Genomic DNA, 21889 nt, shown 5'->3' with positions numbered 1-21889 from the left:
GGTTATTTACCTCATTAGTTTATTTATATTCAGCTTTATCCTAAAACTTTTTAGGATGTTTTAGGGGGTATATGTGATATTTGCATGTTTCAAAAACGTTAACAACTTTGTTAAAAGGGCGTGTTAGGATTAAGTGTTCCACCACAAATTTGGCTCTGAGCTAGCAACCAGTATAAAGAAAAATATAATCAGTTATAGATGATGCCAAGAGAACAAGTCTGTTGTTGACAAGCCCAGTTTATTTGATTCTGAGGCTTATAAAGCCTTGAGTCCTTATAAAGCAAACAGTGTATGATACTAGGAAGTATGTCCTCAGCAACACCTCTATAATAATAATGCAGTGCTGAGTTTTATTTCACTTTTTATTGTAACATCTCTTAATGCCAGCTAACGGATTAAAGTAAAAATACAACTTTTTTTTTTATTATTATACTTGAAGTTCTAGGGTACATGTGCCCAACCTGCAGGATTGTTACATATGTATATGTGTGCCATGTTGGTTTGCTGCACCCATTAACTCATCATTTACATTAGGTATTTCTCCTAATGCTATGCCTCCTCCATCCCCCCACCCCGGTGGGTCCCGGTGTGTGATGTTTCCTACCCTGTGTCCAAGTGTTTTCATTGTTCAGTTCCCACCTATGAGTGAGAACATGTGGTGTTTGGTTTTCTGTCCTTGCGATAGTTTGCTCAGAATGATGGTTTCCAGCTACATTCATGTCCCTACAAAGGACATGAACTCATCCTTTTTTATGGCTGCGTGGTATTCCATGGTGTATATGTGCCACATTTTCTTAATCCAGTCTATCATTGATGAACATTTGGGTTGGTTCCAAGTCTTTGCTATTGTGAATAGTGCCGCTATAAACATACGTGTGCATGTGTCTTCATAGTAGCATGACTTATAATCCTTTGGGTATATACCCAGTCATGGGATGGCTGGGTCAAATGATATTTCTAGTTCTAGATCCCTGAGGAATCGCCACACTGTCTTCCACAATGGTTGAACTAGTTTACAGTCCCACCAACCATGTAAAAGCGTTCGTATTTCTCCACATCCTCTCCAGCACCTGTTGTTTGCTGACTTTTTAATGATCACCATTCTAACTGATGTGAGATGGTATCTCATTGTGGTTTTGATTTGCATTTCTCTGATGGCCAGTGATGATGAGCATTTTTTCATGTGTCTGTTGGCTGCATAAATGTCTTCTTTTGAGAAGTGTCTCTTCATATCCGTTGCCTACTTTTTGATGGGGTTGTTTGATTTTTTCTTGTAAATTTGTTTAAGTTCTTTGTAGATTCTGGATATTAGCCCTTTGTCAGTTGGGTAGATTGCAAAAATTTTCTCCCATTCTGTAGGTTGCCTGTTCACTCTGATGATAGTTTCTCTTGCTGTGCAGAAGCTCTTTAGTTTAATTAGATCCCATTTGTCAATTTTGGCTTTTGTTGCTATTGCTTTTGGTGTTTTAGACATGAAATCTTTGCCCATGCCTATGTCCTGAATGGTATTGCCTAGGTTTTCTTCTAGGGCTTTAATGGTTTTAGGTCTAACATTTAAGTCCTTAATCCATCTTGAATTAATTTTTGTATAAGGTGTAAGGAAGGGATCCAGTTTTAGCTTTCTACATATGGCTAGCCAGTTTTCCCAGCATCATTTATTAAATAGGGAATCCTTTCCCCATTTCTTGTTTTTGTCAGGTTTGTCAAAGATCAGATGGTTGTAGATGTGTGGTGTTATTTCTGAGGCCTCTGTTCTGTTCCATTGGTGTATATCTCTGTTTTGATACCAGTACCATGCTGTTTTGGTTACTGTAGCCTTGTAGTATAGTTTGAAGTCAGTTAGCATGATGCCTCCAGCTTTGTTCTTTTTGCTTAGGATTGTCTTGGCTATGTGAGCTCTTTTTTTGGTTCCATATGAACTTATAGTTTTTTCCAATTCTGTGAAGAAAGTCATTGGTAGCTTGATGGGGATGGCATTGAATCTATAAATTACGTTCGGCATTATGACCATTTTCATGATATTGATTCTTCCTATCCATGAGCATGGAATGTTCTTCCATTTGTTTGTGTCCTCTTTTATTTCGTTGAGCAGGGTTTGTAGTTCTCCCTGAAGAGGTCCTTCACATCCCTTGTAAGTTGGATTCCTAGGTATTTTATTCTCTTTGAAGCAATTGTCAATGGGAGTTCACTCATGATTTGTCTCGTCTGTTATTGGTTTATAAGAATGCTTGTGATTTTTGCACATTGATTTTGTATCCTGAGACTTTGCTGAAGTTGCTTATCAGCTTAAGGAGATTTTGGGCTGAGACAACGGGGTTTTCTAAATATACAATCATGTCATCTGCAAATAGGGACAATTTGACTTCCTCTTTTCCTAATTGAATACCCTTTATTTCTTTCTCTTGCCTGATTGCCCTGGCCAGAACTTCCAACACTATGTTGAATAGGAGTGGTGAGAGAGGGCATCCCTGTCTTGTGCCAGTTTTCAAAGGGAATGCTTCCAGTTTTTGCCCACTCAGTATGATATTGGCTGTGGGTTTGTCATAAATAGTTCTTATTATTTTGAGATATGTTCCATCAATACCTAGTTTATTGAGAGTTTTTAGCATGAAGTGCTGTTGAATTTTGTCAAAGGCGTTTTATGCATCTATTGAGATAATCATATGGTTTTTGTCTTTGGTTGTGGTTATGTGATGGCTTGTGTTTATTGATTTGCGTATGTTGAACCAGATTGCATCCCAGGGATGAAGCCAACTTGATCTTGGTGGATATGCTTTTTGATGTGCTGCTGGATTCAGTTTGCCAGTATTTTATTGAGAATTTTTGCATCGATGTTCATCAGGGATATTGGTCTAAAATTCTCTTTTTTTGTTGTTGTGTCTCTGCCAGGCCTTGGTATCAGGATGATGTTGGCCTCATAAAATGAGTTAGGGAGGATTCCCTCTTTTTCTATTGACTGCAATAGTTTCAGAAGGAATGGTACCAGCTCCTCTTTGTACCTCTGGAAGAATTTGGCTGTGAATCTCTCTGGTCCTGGACTTTTTTTGGTTGGTAGGTTATTAATTATTGCCTTAATTTCAGAGCCTGTTATTGGTCTATTCAGTGATTCAACTTCCTCCTGGTTTAGTCTTGGGGGAAGGTGTATGTGTCCAGGAATTTATCCATTTCTTCTAGATTTTCTAGTTTATTCGCATAGAGGTGTTTATAGTATTCTCTGATGGTAGTTTGTTGTATTTCTGTGGGATCAGTAGTGATAATCTCTTTATCATTTTTTATTGCGTCTATTTGATTCTTCTCTTTTTTCTTCTTTGTTAGTCTTGCTAGCGGTCTATCAATTTTGTTGATTGTTTCAAAAAACCAGCTCCTGGATTCATTGATTTTTTGAAGGGTTTTTTGTGTCTCTATTTCCTTCGGTTCTGCTCTGATCTTAGTTATTTCTTGCCTTCTGCTAGCTTTTGAATGTGTTTGCTCTTGCTTCTCTAGTCCTTTTAATTCTGATGTTGGGGTGTCAATTTTAGATCTTTCCTGCTTTCTCTTGTGGGCATTTAGTGCTATAAATTTTCCTCTATACGCTGCTTTAAATGTGTCCCAGAGATTCTGGTACGTTGTGTCTTTGTTCTCATTGGTTTCAAAGAACATCTTTATTTCTGTCTTCATTTCGTTATGTACCCAGTAGTCATTCAGGAGCAAGTTGTTCAGTTTCCATGTATTTTGCGGTTTTGGGTGAGTTTCTTAATCCTGAGTTCTAATTTGATTGCACTGTGGTCTGAGACACAGTTTGTTGTCATTTCTGTTCTTTTACCTTTGCTGAGGAGTGCTTTACTTCCAACTGTGTGTCAATTTTGGAATAAGTGTGATGTGGTGCTGAGAAGAATGTATATTCTATTGATTTGGGGTGGAGAGTTCTGTAGATGTCTATTAGGTCTGCTTGGTGCAGAGCTGAGTTCCAGTCCTGGATATCCTTGTTAACCTTCTATGTTGTTGATCCGTCTAATATTGACAGTGGGGTGTTAAAGTCTCCCATTGTTATTCTATGGGAGTCTAAGTCTCTTTGTGGGGTCTCTAAGGTCTTCCTTTATGAATGTGGGTGCTCCTTTATTGGGTGCATATATATTTAGGATAGTTAGCTCTTCTTGTTGAATTGATCCCTTTACCATTATGTAATGTCTTTCTTTGTCTCTTTCGATCTTTGTTGGTTTAAAGTCTCTTTTATCAGAGACTAGGATTGCAACTCCAGCTTTTTTTTTTTTTTTTTTTTTTTGCTTTTCATTTGCTTGGTTGGTCTTCCTCCATCCCTTTATTTTGGGCCTGTGTGTGTGTCTGTGTGTCTGCACATGAGATGGGTCTCCTGAATACAGCATACTGATGGGTCTTGTGCAAATGTCTATCCCATTTGCCAGTCTGTATCTTTTAACTGGGGGCATTTAGCCCATTTACAGTTAATGTTAATATTGTTATGTTTGAATTTGATCCTGTCATTATGATGTTAGCTGGTTATTTTGCCCATTAATTGCAGTTTCTTCCTAGCATCGATGGTCTTTACAATTTGTCATGTTTTTGCAGTGGCTGGTACCATTTGTTCCTTTCCATGTTTAGTGCTTCCTTCAGGAGCTCTTGTAAGGCAGGCCTGGTGGTGACAAAATCTCTCAGCATTTGCTTGTCTGTAAAAGATTTTATTTCTCCTTCACTTATGAAGCTTAGTTTGGCTGGTTATGAGATTCTGGGTTGAAAATTCTTTTCTTTAAGAATGTTGAATATCGGCCCCCACTCTCTTCTGGCTTGTAGAGTTTCTGCCGAGAGATCTGCCGTTAGTCTGATGGGCTTCCCTTTGTGGGTAACCTGACCTTTCTCTCTGGCTGCTCTTAACATTTTTTCCTTCATTTCAACCTTGGTGAATCTGACAATTATGTGTCTTGGAGTTGCTCTTCTCGAGGAGTATCTTTGTGGTGTTCTCTGTATTTCCTGAATTTGAATGTTGGCCTGCCTTGCTAGGTTGGGGAAGTTCTCCTGGATAATATCCTAAAGAGTGTTTTCCAGCTTGGTTCCATTCTCCCCGTCACTTTCAGGTACACCAATCAAACATAGATTTGGTCTTTTCACATAGTCCCATATTTCTTGGAGGCTTTGTTCATTTCTTTTTACTCTTTTTTCTCTTAACTTCTCTTTTCGCTTCATTTCATTAATTTGATCTTCAATCACTGATAACCTTTCTTCCCCTTGATCAAATCAGCTACCGAAGCTTGTGTGTGCGTCACGTGGTTCTCGTGTCATGGTTTTCAGCTCCATCAGGTCATTTAAGGTCTTCTCTACACTGTTTATTCTAGTTAGCCATTCATCTAATCTTTTTTCAAGGTTTTTAGCTTCCTTGCGATGGGTTTGAACATGCTTCTTTAGCTCATAGAAGTTTGTTATTACCAACCTTCTGAAGCCTACTTCTGCCAGCTTGTCAAAGTCATTCTCCATCCAGCTTTGTTCCGTTGCTGGCGAGGAGGTGCAATCCTTTGGAAGAGACGAGGTGCTCTGGGTTTTAGAATTTTCAACTATTCTGCTGTAGTTTCTCCCCATCTTTGTGGTTTTATCTACCTTTGGTCTTTGATGATGGTGATGTACAGATGGGGTTTTGGTGTGGATGTCCTTTTTGTTGATGCTGCTGCTATTCCTTTCTGTTTGTTAGTTTTCCTTCTAACAGTCAGGTCTCTCAGCTGCAGGTCTGTTGGAGTTTGCTGGAGGTCCACTCCAGACCCTGTTTGCCTGGGTATCACCAGCGGAGGCTGCAGAGCAGCAAATATTGAAGAAAAGCAATTATTGCTGTCTGATCATTCCTCTGGAAGCTTCGTCTCAGAGGGGCCCCGGCTGTGTGAGGTGTCTGTTGGCCCCGACTGGGAGGTGTCTCCCAGTTAGGCTGCACAGGGATCAGGGACCACCCACTTGAGGAGGCAGTCTGTCCATTCTCAGAGCTCAAACGCCATGCTGGGAGAACCACTGCTCTTTTCAGAGCTGTCAGAAAGGGATGTTTAAGTCTACAGAAGTTTCTGCTGCCTTTTGTTCAGCTATGTACTGCCCCCCAGAGGTGGAGTCTACAGAGGCATGCGGGCCTCCTTGAGCTGCGGTGAGCTCCACCCAGTTTGAGCTTCCCAGCCGCTTTATTTACCTACTCAAGCCTCAGCAATGGCAGATGCCCCTTCCCCAGCCACGCTGCCGCCTAGCAGTTTGATCTCAGACTGCTGCGCTAGCAGTGAGTAAGGCTCTGTGAGTGTGGGACCCGCTGAGCCAGGCGCAGGATATAATCTGGTGTGACATTTGCTCATACTGTTGGAAAAGCACAGTATTTAAGTGGCAGTGTCTCAATTTTCCCAGTACAGTCTGTCACAGCTTCCCTTGGCTAGGAAAGGGAAATCCCCAGACCCCTTGCGCTTCCTGGGTGAGGTGATGCCCCACCCTGCTTCGGCTCGCCCTCTGTGGGCTGCACCCGCTGTCCAACCAGTCCCAGTGAGATGAACCAGGTACCTCAGTTGGAAATGGAGAAATCACCTGTATTCTTCATCCATCAAGCTGGGAGCTGAAGACCAGAGCTGTTCCTATTTGACCATCTTGAAACAGACCTCACAATTCAACTTTTTAAAGAAAAAACCTTGTCGCATAGTGCCAGGCCAACCCTGATCCTTTTCAATCTCCATAGCTTATATTACAGGAATCTCTTCCCTCTGATCCTGATTTTACTCTCTGATGAGTTATATATTACTTCCTGTGATGTTTATATTTATATGTTAGTATGCAGATATTTTGCTTGGATATCTAGGAACCTGAGAACTAGGTTTACTTGTATATTCTCTCTGGAGCCATTGATAAATAAGAAGGTATCAGATTGATTTCTTTGAGTACAAGTGAGGGAAATCCTAACCCAAAAAGGCTTAAGCCAAAAGCAGGATTTAGTAACTCATAAAACTGAGGAGTCTAGGAGTCATATTGCCAAACAAGTCATCAAAATCCAGTTTCATCTGCTCTATCGCCTTCATTTTGGGGCCATTATCACACATCTCCTTTGATTCCAAATGTGATTTATATAATCTTGTGTTCAAATTCAGAAAGAGTAAATCTTTTTTTCCAAAAGTCCCAGCTAGTCTATGCATTTCAGTGACTAATGATGTTGATCCAACTTCCTGAATCTATGTATGTAGCCATGCAGGGTCTGATTGGCTAAACTTGTCATATTCCCAACCTAGAATCAGATGGAAGTTGACTTCATCTTAACTATAGGAAGAGCTAGATTCACAGATAAAAATCAAGAGCTATTATTGGAAGCAGGATGAATGAATCCAAGGTGGCTCAAAAAAAAACCCAAGTGTCCACTACAGGGAGGATTGCCATCATTTCTTCGTAGACAGGTTAATTTGATGGAAAATTCTACACATAACTTAGTAATCAATGGAAAATATTCATATAAAAAGGAATTCTGCATAATAAAAGAGAGAAAGATAGGAAAATCCATAGGATTTCTTATCATTTCTCTGCTTGCTGTCATTCCTAAGTTCAGTGTTCAGGCCTATACAAAACTTATCCTTATCAGTGCCATCCTGAAGCTTGTGTGTACTTGTGATTGATTTGACAGCCTTTTGTTCTCTGAGGATTTCTTTAAATCATGTCTTAGATTCCTGGGAATAGAGAGTTTTCCCTCTTAACCTTATTTTAGCAGACTTGCTAGTGATTAGTTCAGATTAGCTTTCATCACCTTTGTTCCAGAAAAATATGTTTACCACTTACATAGACTGAGAAGCAAATTTTTAGACAACTTCTGGGAATGTCAGAACTAGTTTACTAAAAGGGATAAATGGAAGGCATTTTAAATACAATTGGATTTACTTTTTGTGGAGTTTAATTACAAGGGAACTCTTCATAGAACTTGTATATCTAATGCCCTAAATTAGTCATTTTAAAGCTATAATCTTAGAAGACTATAAAGAGGTTTTCAGTTAAACACAGTAGGTTGAACACATGAGCTTATCTTATTCCCTCCTGAAACCTCTTTGAACATGATATAAAAAAGAATTTTAAAAAGCAAAAAGGCATAAACCCGTAAGTACAGAAAAAAAATGGGAGAATAAACAATAGTGACAAGAATATCAATAAAACTTATTTTTTTGAACAGGACATACATGTAGTTCACAAAATATTAAAATATGGAGTAAAAAGGCTGATTCTCATTTCTGTCCCCATCTTCCCTCATTATCCTTTGTCCTTGTGTCCCCATTTAGAGTCTTCTAGATTTTCTTTAGGCATGCACAAATTTTTTTCCACACAAAAGGTACATGCTATAGACTTCTGGACCTTGTTTTTGTTTGTTTGTTTAAAAAATGTATTTTGGATTGCTTGAGCCCAAGAGTTCAAGACTGTGGTGTGCTATGATCATACCTGTGAGTTGCCAGTGCACTGCAGCATTGGACAATGAAGCAAGACCCCATGTCTTTTTTTTTCTTTTTTTTTTTTTTTTTTTTTGAGACAGAGTCTCACTCTGTTGCCCAAGCTGGAGTGTGGTGCGTGATCTTGGCTCACTGCAGCCTCCGCCTCCTGGGTTGAAGAAATTCTCCTATCTCAGCCTTCCTAGTAGCTGGAACTACAGTCACACGTCACCACACCTGGCTAATTTTTGTATTTTTAGTAGAGACAGGGCTTCACCATATTGGTCAGGCTGGTCTCGAACTCCTGACCTCAGGCGATTCACCTGCCTCAGCTTCCCAATGTGCTGGGATTACAGGCGTGAGCCACCATGCCCAGCCAAACTCATCTCTTAAAAAAAAAAAAAAAAAAAAGTATCTTGGAGATCACTGTTCATGATTTTCTATTTATATCTTTTTCTATTTTTTCTATATTTATATCACACATATATTTTCTTAAAACCAATTAGTTTACCAATTTTTTTCTAATTGAGAGGAATTATGAAAACTTATGTTTTACAGCTATTTAATGATCCTCAGTTGTACAGTAATTCTTAAATGCTATTAATCTCTGTCTTCTTACAATATGAAGTAAAACATTCATTGCTCAGAGAACATGGAAATTGAAATAAGCTTATAACAGGACTGAAATCATGATTTTTGTGCATGCATAGCAGCACAGGAATGGGTCATTGTCTGAGGTGTAGTATAATATTTTTTAATCATTCCTTTTTCTCATTTTCTCTATCCCCCATTGGTCTCAGTGGTTCTTATGAGATAGTTAAGAAATAGATTTTACTGTTTTTAGTAAGGCAAATTTGGGCATATAGCCAGAACATATCCATCTTCTCTCTTCCCTCTCCCTGTCTCCCCCTTCCTTTTTTCCGCATCCCCCTCCTCTCCCTTCTCCTTCCCTCACTATTTTTTCATTTTTCTTCCATCGTTTTCTTTTTTTTCTTAACAGTCACTCTTGTACTCCAAATGATTCAGTAGACATACCTGTTTGATCAGTTTTTGATCATTTGAGAATTATGATAGCGATCCTGTGGAGTGAAGGATTGTATAAGTTTGCTTTATAACAAAACAACATTTTAAGCAGATGTAGTGTTTCCAAGTTGAGAACTCAAAATTAGGGTTTCCCAGCTACATCACTATTGACATTTTTGACTGCATAATTTTTTGTTATGATGGCTGGCCTGTACATTGTAAGATCTATAACTGTATCCCTACCCTCTCTTCACTGATGCAGATAAAACCCTTAGTTGTTAGAACCAAAAATATCTCCAAACATTGCCAAGTGTCCCTCGAAGTACAAAATTGTCTATGGTTGAGAACCACTCATCTAAATGAACTATTTTGTGTGCAAATTCAAACAGCAGCACATGTACCACTTCCTAATTGCTATATCACAATGATTTACATAAGAATTACTCAGCTATCAAAATTGAATGAGTGGGTAGAAAAATATTAGAAATTTTTAAATATGTTCTTTCTTGCATATACTCATATTTGTTAAAACTGAACATTTGAAAAGATGACAAAGAAACTTTAAAAATGTTTCTGCGATTACTTATCTGATGTAAAAAAGGAACTTTTAGACTTTGTGGATGATAAATCCTGCCTTCAAGTCTAAAGTTTTGGCTGTCATTTTATTTTCAGTGATGATAAGGGAAGCACATCTTTATTTTGGCAAAGTAGAATCTAGGCTTCTTAAAATGCGAACTTTGGGGATAGGCAATCAATAAACATAATTATAATGCAATGTCTTTTAAAATATACTGAAAATGAAGATAGACTTCTCAACAAGTACTATTGGGATAACTGGATTTGCATATAGAAAAAAATAAACTGGATCCATTTCTCACACAAGGATAAATTTCATTTGGATCACATTTAAGTGAAAGAAATGAAACCAGGACATAGTAGCACATGCCTATAGTCCTAGCTACATGGGAGGCTGAAGCAAGAGAATCGCTTGAGCCCAGGAGTTCGAGGCTGTAGTGCCCTATGACCACACCTATGAATAGCCATTGCACTTCAGCTAGGGCAACATAGCAAGACCTCATCTCTAAAATAAAAAAAATTAAAAATTAAAAAAAAAATGGAGGGGGGAAGAAAAAGAAATGAAATTATACAAGTATTAGGGATTTTTTTAAAGGAGAGTTTGAATTCTTCTAGAACTTTGGAATAGAGAAAACTATTCTATGACTTGATCCACGAGAAATAAGGAAAAATATTGATAAATATATTGTCTAGGAAAAAAAATATATGGCAAAGAAAAACTAAGTTAAACCGAAAGAAACATTTTCAACTTACAGATGAAGGATTCTTAATATGTAAAATCATTCTAAAAATAAAAATATGTTCAACCACCTTATAGGAAAATAGGCTAAAGATATAAGCAAGTAGTTCCCAGAAAAGGAAATGGCTCTTAACCATATGAAAAGTTTTTTTTTTTTTTTGGAGAGAGTTCTGCTCTGTCACCCAGAATGTTGTGCAGTGGCACGATCTCGGTTCACTGCAGCCTCCACCTCCTGGGTTCAAGCAATTCTTCTGCCTCAGCCTCCCAAATAGCTGGGACTACAGGTGCACACCACCACACCCAGCTAATTTTATGTTTTTTTAGTAGAGTCGGGATTTCACCATGTTGGCCAGGCTGGTCTCAGACTCCTGACCTCAAGTGATCTGCCTGCCTCGGCCTCCCAAAGTGCTGGGATTAAGGCGTGAGCAATGCACCCAAACAGATGTCATTTCTTAACTATCAGATTAGCAAAAGTTCAAAATTTGGCAACATGCTTTTTTTGGCCAGGCTGTAGGTAATAGATGTTCTTGTACAGCTGATGGAATGCAATGAAAACGAGTATGTGGCAGTATCTATCAAAATTACATATGTATTTATCCTTTGACCCAGAAAGCCTACTTCCAGGACTCTATACCAAAAAAATCAGCAAAAAATAAAAGAGGCATGCACAAGGCTTTTGATTGCAGCATCACGTAGGAAACTACTCAAATGTTCATCAGTAAGAGATGGGTTGATAAACTACAGCTATTATCTATATAGTGGAGTAGTATGCAGTTGTAAAATAGGGAAGATCTGTATGTATTACTCTGGTTCTTTGAAAAGATCCACAAAGTTGAGAACATTTTAACTAGACCAAACAAGAGAAAAAAGATTCAAATTACTAAAATGAAAAATAAAGGAGGAGACATTACTACCAGCAAACTTACAGAAATAAAAAGGATTATAAGGGAATACTATGCACAATTCTATGCTACAAAGTATATCACCTAGATTAAATGGACAAATTTCTAGAAACAAACTACCAAAACTGTTTTACTAATCACTTTCCAAGACAGACACAAACTAGGAAAACTGATCTGGTAACGAGTAAGAAATAGAAGGTCTGAGTAGACCTGTAACAAGTAAAGCATTTGAATTAATAATCAAAAAACTTCCCACCAAAACAACAAAAGCCCAGGACCAGAAGATTGCACTGGTTAATTCTACCAAACATTAAAAGAAGAATTAAGCTGGGTGCATTGGCATGTGCCTGCAGTCTCCGCTTCGTGGAAGGCTGAGGCAGGAGGATTGCTTGAGCACAGGAGTTCCAGGCTATAGTACACGACGGTTCCAGTGACTAGCCACTGCACTTCAGCCTGGGCCACATAGTAAGATCCTGTCTCTTAAAAAAAAAATAGAGAAAAATTAGCACACTTCTCTACAAATCTCTAAAAAATGGAAGAGGAAGGAAGATTTCCCAGCTCATTCTATGAAGCCAATATTACCCTGATACCAAAAACCAATGAAAGCATCATAAGGAAAAGAAAACTATATGAATATCCCTTACTGAATACAGACCACAGAAATGTCAATGAAATGCCAACAAACTGAATCCAGCACCATATATAAATGGTTATATACCATGACTAAGTGGGATTTATCCAGGAATGCAAGATTGGGTCAACATTTTTTTTTAATCAAGGTAATCCACCACATGTGTAGAATGAAGGGAAAAAAACACATCATGTGATTTTCAGATACAGAAAAGACATTTGACAAAATCTCAACATACTTTCATAATAAAAGAACTCGGGAAATTAGAAACAGAAGGCAACTTTCTCAACCTGGTAAAGGGCATCTACAAAAAGCCTGTGGCTAAACTTATTCTTTAATAGTGAAAGACTGAAAGCTGCTCCTTGAGATCAGGAACAAGACAAGGATATCCACTCTCACCACTTCTGTTCAGCATTGTACTGTACATTTCAGCCAGAGCAATTAAGCAAGAAAAGAAATAAAAGGCATCTAGATTAGAATGGAAGAGATAAAACTATCTCTGTTTGCAAATGACATGATATTATAAGTAGAAAAGTCCTTTTGTTCTTCAAAGGACGCTGAAGAAAATGAAGACAACCCTCAGAATGGGAGAAAATATTAGCAAACCACATATCTGATAAAGGTCTAGGATCCAGGATATATAAAGTACTCTTACAACTCAACAGTTTTTAAAAAAGGAAGACTCCAGTTTTTTTAAATGTGTAAAGGATTTGAATAGACATTTGTCCAAATAGGATATACAAATGGCCAATAAACCCATGAAAAGATGTTCAGCATCTTTAGTTATTAGAGAGATGTGACCTTGAATGCTGCCACTTTAAGGGTACCACTTTATACCCACTAGGATAACTCTTATCAAAAAGATGGAAATTAATAAGTATTAGCTAGGATGAAGAAAAATCACAAACCTTACATGTTTCTCGTGAGATCGGAAAATAGTACAGCTGCTTTGGAAAGAGTTTGGCAGTTCTTCCAAAAGTTAAAGTTAGTGTATGAGCCAGCAATATCGCTCCTATGTGTATACCCAAGAGATCTGAAAACGTATGTCCACAAAAACTTGTTAAAGAATGTTCGTAGAAGCATTATTCGTGATAGCCAAAAAATGGAAGCAACCCAAACATCCATCAACTGATGAGTGGCTAAACAAAAGTGGCATATCCATATAATGAAATACTATTCAACAATGAAAAACAATGAAGTACTGATTTATGATGCAACATGGATGAGACTTGAAAACATTACACTAACTGAAAAGCCAGACCCAAAGGCCCCATATTGTATGATTCTATTTATATGAAATGTTCAAAATAGACAAATCTGCTGAAAGTAGATTAGTGGGGGCTGGCAGGTGGGAAGAAGAGGGATAGAGAGTGACTGCTAATGGGTATGGTGTTTCTTTCTGGAGTGACAAAAGTGTTATGAAATTAGATAATGGTGATAGCTGCATAACTCTTTGAATATACTAAAAGCCACAATTGTTTTTTAAAAAAAAAAAAAAACTAATGAAGTTGTGTCAAAAGCAACTTGGAGAGATTCACAGACCTAAAATAGACAATTTGAACCTTGGTAAGGATAACTACAGTGGATTGATATGCATCAAATATGCTTATATCTGTGAGTTAGCAATGACATCAAAATATATAAAACCTAATGACTTGTTATTTTGAAAACTGTTAATAAAAGGGAAGAATTAACCATTTATCCTACCTTTTCTAGATTAACTGTGCCACAGTTCATGCAGAAACTATTTGGTTATACCCCAGTGCAGCTAAATATTTAATGTAAGGAAATTTCTCTTTCTAGAAGTATAAGCCTATAAACAAATGAAAAGTGATGGAATTTAAAAGGCACTTTTGCCACCATGATAAACTAATGGATTTAAACAATGATCATCAGTAACTGCTATCATCACTAAAAAGAGAAGAGTGTACCTATACCTATGTGCGTATGGAGTAGTAGTCGCCAAAACAGAGCTTGCATCTGATGAAGCCCCTGTAACTAACTACCAAATTATAGGAAACGGGATAAAGAACATGTTAAATAACACCATAGGGATGCAGTGAATGAAAATCGGACTCTGAGTAACTCTATAGGACACATACACAAAAAATTACAGGTATACCTCAAAGATACTGTGGGTTTGGTTCCATGCCACTGCAATAAAGTGAATATCATAATTAAGCAAGGTGCACAAATTGGCTTCTCAGTGCATATAAAAGTTATGTTTACACTACACTGTAAACTATTAAGTATGTGATAGCATAATGTCTTTAAAAATCGTGTACATACCTTAATTTTAAAATGCTATACTGCTAAATGTTGCTAACCGATTATCTGAGGCTTTAGTGAGTTCACAGCATCTTTTTGCTGTTGAAGGGTCTTGCCTCCGTGTTGATGGCTGCTGACTGATCAGGATGGTAGTTGCCGAAGTTTGGGGTGGGTGTGGCAATTTCTTAAAATAAGACAACAATGAAGTTAGCCACATCAATTGATTCTTCCTTTCACGAAAGATTACTCTGTAACATGCAATGCAGTTTGAGAGCATTTTACCCACTGTAGAACTTCCTTGAAAATTTGAATCAATCCTGTCAAACCCTGCCACTGCCTTATCAACTAAGTTTATGGCATATTCTGAATTCTTTGTTGCCATTTCAACGATATTCACATCTTCACCAAGAGTCCATCTCAAACCACTTTCTTTGTTCATCCATAAGAAGCAACTCCTCATCCACTGAAGTTTTCTCATGAAATTGCAGCAATTCAGTCACATCTTCACACTCTGCTTATTTTAGTTCTCTTGCTATTTCCAATACATCTGCAGTTACTTCCTCACTGAAGTCTTGAGCCCCTCAAAGTCATTTATGAGGGTTGGAATCCATTTCTTCCAAACTTCTGGAATGTTGATATTTTCACCCCCCATGAATCACTGAATCACAAATGTTCTTAATGGCATCTAGAATGATCAATTCTTTCCAGAATATTTTCAGTTTACTTTGCCCAGATTCATCCACTGTCTATAGCAGCTATAGCATTATAAAATTTGTTTCTTAAATATAAGGCTTGAAAGTTAAAATTACTCCTTGATCCATGGGCTGCAGAGTGGATATTGTGTTAGCAGGCATGAAAACGACATTCATCTCCTTGTACATCTCCATCAGAGCTCTTGAGTGACCAGGTACATTGTCAGTGGGCAGTAATCATTTGAAAGGAATCATTTTTTTTCTGAGCAGTAGGTCTCAACAGTGGGCTTAAAATATTCTGTAAGCCATGCTGTAAAAAAGATGTGCTGCTATCCAGGTTTTGTTGTTCTATTTATAGAGCACAGGCACAGTAGATTTAGCATAATTCTTAAGGGCCTTAGGCTATTTGGGATGGTCAGTGAGCATTGGCCTCAGCTTCCAAGTTACCAGCTGCATTAGCTCTTCACAAGAGAGTCAGCCTGTCCTTTGAAGCTTTGAAGCCAGGCATTGACTTCTCCTCTCTAGCTGTGAAAGTCCTAGGCATCTTTTTCCATTAGAAGGCTTTTTTGTCTACATTGAGAATATGTTGTTTAGTGTAGCAACCTTCATTGATTATCTTGGCTAGATCTTCTTAACTTGATGCAGCTTCTACATTAGCACTTACCTCGCACCTTTATGTTATGGAGACAGCTTCTTTCCTTAAACCTCATGCACCAACCTGCTGGCTTCAAACTTTTCTTCGGTACCTTCTTTGCCTCTCTCAGTCTTTTAGAATTGAAAAGAGTTAAGGCTTGCTCTGGATTAGGCTTTGGCATAAATGAAGGGAAAGTTGTAGCTGTTTTGATCTTCTATCCAGACCACTAAAACTTTCTCCTTATCAACAATAAGGCTTTTTCATTTTCTTATTCGTGTGTTCACTGGAGTAGTACTTTTAATCTCTTTCAAGAACTTTTCCTTTGCATTCACAAATTGACTACCTGGTGCAAGAGGTCCAGCTTTTGGCATGCTTGGCTTTTGACATGCCTCCCTCACTAAGCTCAATCCTTTCTGGTTTTTTATTTGAAGTAAGAGATATGCGACTCTTCTTTTCACTTGATCACCTAGAGGCCAGTATGGAATTATTAAGTGCCCTAATCTCAATATTGTTGTGTCTCAGGGATAATACAGAAGCCCTCGGAGCAGGAGAAAGGTTGGGGAATAGCCAGTCAGTGGAACAGTCAGACCACTTACATTTATCGATTAAGCTCATCTTATATGGGTGCAGTTCACCATAGTGGATGTAATAATAATGAGAAAGTTTGAAATATTGTGAGGATTACAAAATGTGACACAGAGACACAGAGTGAGCACATGCTGTTGGACAAATGCACTAATAGACTTGCTCCATGCAAGGTTACCACAGACCTTCAGTTTTTTAAAAAGTGGAGAAAAAGGCAATATCTGCAGAGTGCAATTTTTTAAAAAATGAATGCAGTAAAACAAGGTATGCCTTTACAAGGCAAATAGAGAAAGGAGCCTGTAGTAGAGACATGTCTTCCAATTGCAGTGCATGGATTGTATTTAGAGTTCAATTTAAACAAGTGTAAAAAAATTTTTAATATTGTAAAATATTATAAAATATAATATAAAATAATATTTTATAGTCCAACTGGGAAAATAGGACCACTGAACTACATATTTGCAGAAATTAAAGAATTATTAATTTCTTTGATATGATAATACTGAATAGGTTATGTTTTTCTTATATTTTAGAAATAGATACTAAACTACAGACAAAATAATGCAATATCTAGGATTTGCTTTTAAATATGGGGGAAGGGAGTGACTACTAAAGGAATAGCATGTTCTTAATTGTGTAATACTAATCACAAATCTGCACATGTGCTAAAATTTATATAACTGACACCAAAAGGGGGAAAAGGGTCAATTTTATAGTATCTTAATGTTTTAAATAAAATTTTAAAATTTATATTATGGAAAGGATGAAGAGAGCAATAGATGAAACAAGATAGGTCATGACTTGCTAATATTTGGAGCTGGGTGGTGGCACAGAGGTATTCATTATGCCATTCTGTCTACTGAAAATTCTTACATATAATTATTTAGAATATAATGTAAAAGCTTAGAATATTTGAAATCATAGATGGCAAATTTAGGAAAATAACCGTGAAATGAAGGTGTCCTAGTGCAGACTTGCTCAGTGTGGTAGTCATTGGAATGTAACTGGACAAACCTATAAGCAAATGGAAGTGTTATGATTAAACACATTTTATCTCATATAAATTTATATGTGAAGTTATTCTCATAAAGCTTTGTTTGCATTTTTGTTTGTTTTTTTAGGATGAGAGAGGCTGCAAGAAAAATAGAAGAAAGGCATTTTTCCAACCATGAAACACATGTTGAATTTCTGCCTGTTGAGTGGCGGTCAAAACTTACTCTTGATGGAGGTATATTTTATTTAAAAATTGAATGATTTAGCCAATGGCAAACTTTTACCAAAATAAATGCAGAAAGTTTTAGAAAACACTTTCTGTTCATTGAGAATATAGTGTCTTCAATTTAATTGTCTGGAGATATACTCACCCTTTGTTCTAGATTATTTAAGAAAATCCATTGATTTCTAGAATAATTATACTGACTAATATCATTTGGACCACTATATAGATTTCATAGATAGCACTGTTTTCATGCATGCCCCCTCTGGATTGTGGCAGGTGGAGGGATATAGCAGGAACAAAATGTTTTCTAAAGTTTTTGACACTAAGTTGATTTGTCAGTACTTTAAAAATATTTGTTTTCCATAATTCCATACGAACTTACATTTTTCTTTCTAATAATTTTCTCCCCATAATCGGAAGTTAAAAATCTCAGGTTTTTTGTTTTCCTTTGTTGTTTTTAATACGTTCCCTGGGCTGGTGAATTACAATCTAGCATAGAGAATTTGTATATTTGTTTAAATAAAATCAGTTTAGTTGTCTTCCTTAAAGAGCTGTCATCAACCAAAATATGTGTCTTTCTTTACACAAAGTTATGTCTGTTAAATATTAAAACCATAAAAACAGAATGTTTAGATTGATTATTTACATAATCTGCAAAATGAGAGAGTTGTTATACTGGATATAATATTAGCAGCTGCCATTTGGGATTGTGTTTTGACACCTGTAAATATGTGGCCTCATTTTGCTCTGGGTATCCCTGAATTTCATGCAAAAGCCAATACATACAAAAAAGGGTGACGCTTTATAGACTTGATAATGGCTTTCATCCTTTAATGTTTCTTTTTGTCTCCTATTTTGTCTTTCACTGTTTTTTTTCCTTGAAGTATTTTATAGGAAGGGAAGATCCATTAGCGCCAAAGCTGGTCTTGAATATTTAAATGTTAACTTAAATAGTTACTATTTCAGGCAACGTAATTTTCTTCACTATTATTTTCCTATAACAGAGACTTTCTATAAGTTAACTTGCTTTTTTTGTTTGTTTTTGTAGACACTGTTGATTCTATTACTCCTGACAAAGTACGAGGTTTAAGGGATATGCTGAACAGCAGTGCAATGGACATAATGTATTATACTAGTCCACTTTATAGAGATGAAGTAAGTATCATGATTATCTTGCTGGTGGGTATTTTTTAGTGATAGCTTAAATGTCCTGAATTTTTACATTTTATGTTTTTTTTTAAGCAAATGAGAAATTACAGGAATTCGTTAATCTATAAATAGCATACTTTTAATAAATTTGATAGTCTTCAAACTAGACATTGGGACCCTTAATAAAACAGATGGTCTCAGGTTGGGGGACTGGTTAGAAAATAGTTCTTTGAGACATAACATTTTTCATAAATCTGATTAATTATATCTATGATTGTTGTCTTCACAAAAGAGTTTTAGACATAAAATGTCCTTTAAACTTTTTGTATGTGGTGGACTTTTATTGCTTCACTTCTGTAATGAATTTGTACAGTTTTCAAATGGTGGTGGAGCCGATGTCTCCCAAGAGTAACACTGGGGGCAAGAGGTGAAGGTTTATTCAAGAAGATGAGAGAATCTCCACCAAATGCATTTTGTCACTTTATTGATAAGAGGGAAAGGAATTCTGTTTAGTAGGAATAACTAACATTTGTTAATTGCCTAACATGTGTGAACTTGTTTAACCCTTGTTTAAAAAATCCTGTGAAGTAGGTATGATTAGTATCCTCATTTGAAGGATGAGGAAACTGATGCCAAGAGAGATTTTGAGGCTTGCTCATTGTGTCTCACTTAATAAGTGGCAAAGGCAGTATTTGAACCTAGGCAATACAGCTTCACAGCTTACACTGTTTACCACTTCTCTCCTCTGTGTTCACAATATAGCCAGTCTCTCTGTTATTTATTGGCTGATTATTTTGACTTTCCTGGGCCTTTAATCAATAAATATTTAGTGAGCCCTACTCTATGCCAAACACTGGCTAACAGGGGGCCACTTTACTGCAGACTGTTACCCTTCATTAGCAGGGAGACAGGGAAAATCAGTGCAAGTGTTTGCAAGTAAGATCGGTCACTTTGGTAAAATTTATTTATCAGGAATCCCAGGTAAGATTTGATAATATATATGTATACTGAATCAGCTGGTTAAAGGTGTTTTGAACTAAGAATATGGTCTACATGTTTATTAAAAATTTGTCTATTGAGAACTTACTAGGTATAAGATACTGTACAAGGATCTTGTACAAGGGGGAGTCTCTGCCTTCAAGAAAGTTTAAAATATTACAGTACATAGGGCCACATTTATGAAATGTATGGAAGGAAGAGATATCCATGGAAATTTTTGCAATTATTCTTTTTTTCCCTCTGAAAAAAGCATTTAGGCTTATTGTTATAGTACTTAAGATAAATTACATTTCCACATTTCCTCATAATCATATATGGCCCCAATTTTTGTCTAAAAACCATGCAGTAGAAATTATTTTTTGCCAATTGTATATGGGCTCTAGAGATAGACTGCTTGATTCCAGTCCCACTGTAACAATTAATTTTTGTATGGCTTCTCTATCTGCAAAGTGGATATTCTAACAAGTAGCTACTTCATAGCATTCCTATAAAGATTAATTGAAGTAATGCTTATATTAACATCTGGCACATGGCAGTCAAGAATTACTGTTATTACAGGTACTATAATATCAAATCATTTTAGTTTCTGAATTCTGAGTAAAATTCTCCAATGCTGAAACAGATGTGTTGCTGCCTGTAGATCCCTCTGCTTTCATAAGAGAAAGAAGGGTTCAATGTTTTCTCTGGGAGCTTTCTTTTATCAGTGTTTTTAATCTAAAACTATTCCTAACTAAGCTTTGAAAAACTAAGTATGGAATGGATTTAGTGTACATGTTTTCTGTACAAAGATCTTAGATTTCTTAAGGTTTCATAACCTGTAACTTTTTATAATAGACATGTAAAGCATTTCAGAGTTAACAGGTTTATTTTGTATGTATTAACTTATAAATTTAATTTGCCAAATATTTTCTGAGCACATTTTGACACATTTTCATTTTTACAAGCTAGTAAAATGACATAGATTTGGCAAAGCAAGTAACAGATAGTGTTGTGTCTCATTTCTCCCCAATATTTTTATGTTCTTGAGAATGAAAAAAGGAAAAAACAGTTCTATTCCATACCCCAATTCTATCTTCATAAATTCAAGTGAGCGATAACAAGGTTCTAACCCAAAATAGTGTCAATAGGAATAAAGAGAAGAGATGGATTCAAAATATGATAGAATTAAGTGGTCTTGAAATGATTTGTTATGGGTGATACAGGAAGGGAAGAGACAGATGATGCTTACAATTTCTAGCTTAGGCAACTGGTAGATGGTTCTGATATTAACTATAAACGGAGGAAAGGGAACCAGATTTTTGTAGGGGAAGAGAGTAGAACATAAAATAATGAATTATACTTGCAAATTTTTGGTATGTTTACGATTTCCTTCTGGAGTTGTATAGCACAGAATATACTCTAATATTAGAAGTGAAACCAGTGAGAGTGGAGGGAGGAGGATATCAGAGCACATGTTACCATACACATACACATACGTGCATATATATGGTTGGTTGTACCCCTAAGAGGGCTCAAAGCTCTGGCTATTGGCTAGTGGTAACTAAGCAAATGGTCACTTTCTGTAATGCTCTTATATGTGGAAAGATAACTATCCTCAGAAGGGAACTGAATAAAATAGACAGTAGGAAGAGGGAACCAATGGCTATGATAAATGGGGGGCAAAGGGAACACCCAGTCCTTTGAATTAGTCTTTTGATCCAGGTGAATTTCATAGGAGAGCATAACTTGTGACTGAGATTCATCAGCAATCTTTAGCAGTGATTTTCAAACATCCCTGACTAGAATCATTTCATACTCATTAAAAATAACGGCAAAAATAAACCCAGGGTGGGGGTGGCAGGTACTGGAATTTGAGGGTATCATTGTAAATTCAACAATTTCTAAAATATGCATGTGTGTTGTAAGTATTACTTATATATGTAGGTGAATATGTATATAGACAGGCATACCTCAGAGATACTGTAGATTTGGTTTCAGACCACCACAATAAAGTGAATGTCACAATAAAGCAAGTCATGCAAATTTTTTGGTTTCCCAGTGCATATAAAATTATGGTTACACTATACTGTAGTCTGT

General features: G+C 36.7%; 1 protein-coding gene across 10 annotated transcripts in view; it reads left to right on the top strand.

Moving 5' to 3' along the window:
- DDHD1 (DDHD domain containing 1) overlaps positions 1–21889 on the top strand; it is a 119819-nt gene that overhangs the window by 71353 nt on the left and 26577 nt on the right. For all 10 annotated transcript variants that reach the window (XM_054447380.2, XM_054447378.2, XM_063651601.1 and 7 more), the window contains 2 exons: positions 17568–17674; positions 18714–18820. In XM_054447380.2, coding sequence (XP_054303355.2) covers positions 17568–17674; positions 18714–18820 — 214 coding nt within the window. The remainder of the gene's footprint in view (positions 1–17567; positions 17675–18713; positions 18821–21889) is intronic.

The sequence above is a fragment of the Pongo pygmaeus genome, chromosome 15 (genome assembly GCF_028885625.2).
Source record: "Pongo pygmaeus isolate AG05252 chromosome 15, NHGRI_mPonPyg2-v2.0_pri, whole genome shotgun sequence".
Lineage (NCBI taxonomy): Eukaryota > Metazoa > Chordata > Mammalia > Primates > Hominidae > Pongo > Pongo pygmaeus.
Note: the sequence above shows the minus strand (reverse complement) of the source record. Positions and strands in the feature narration are given on the sequence as shown.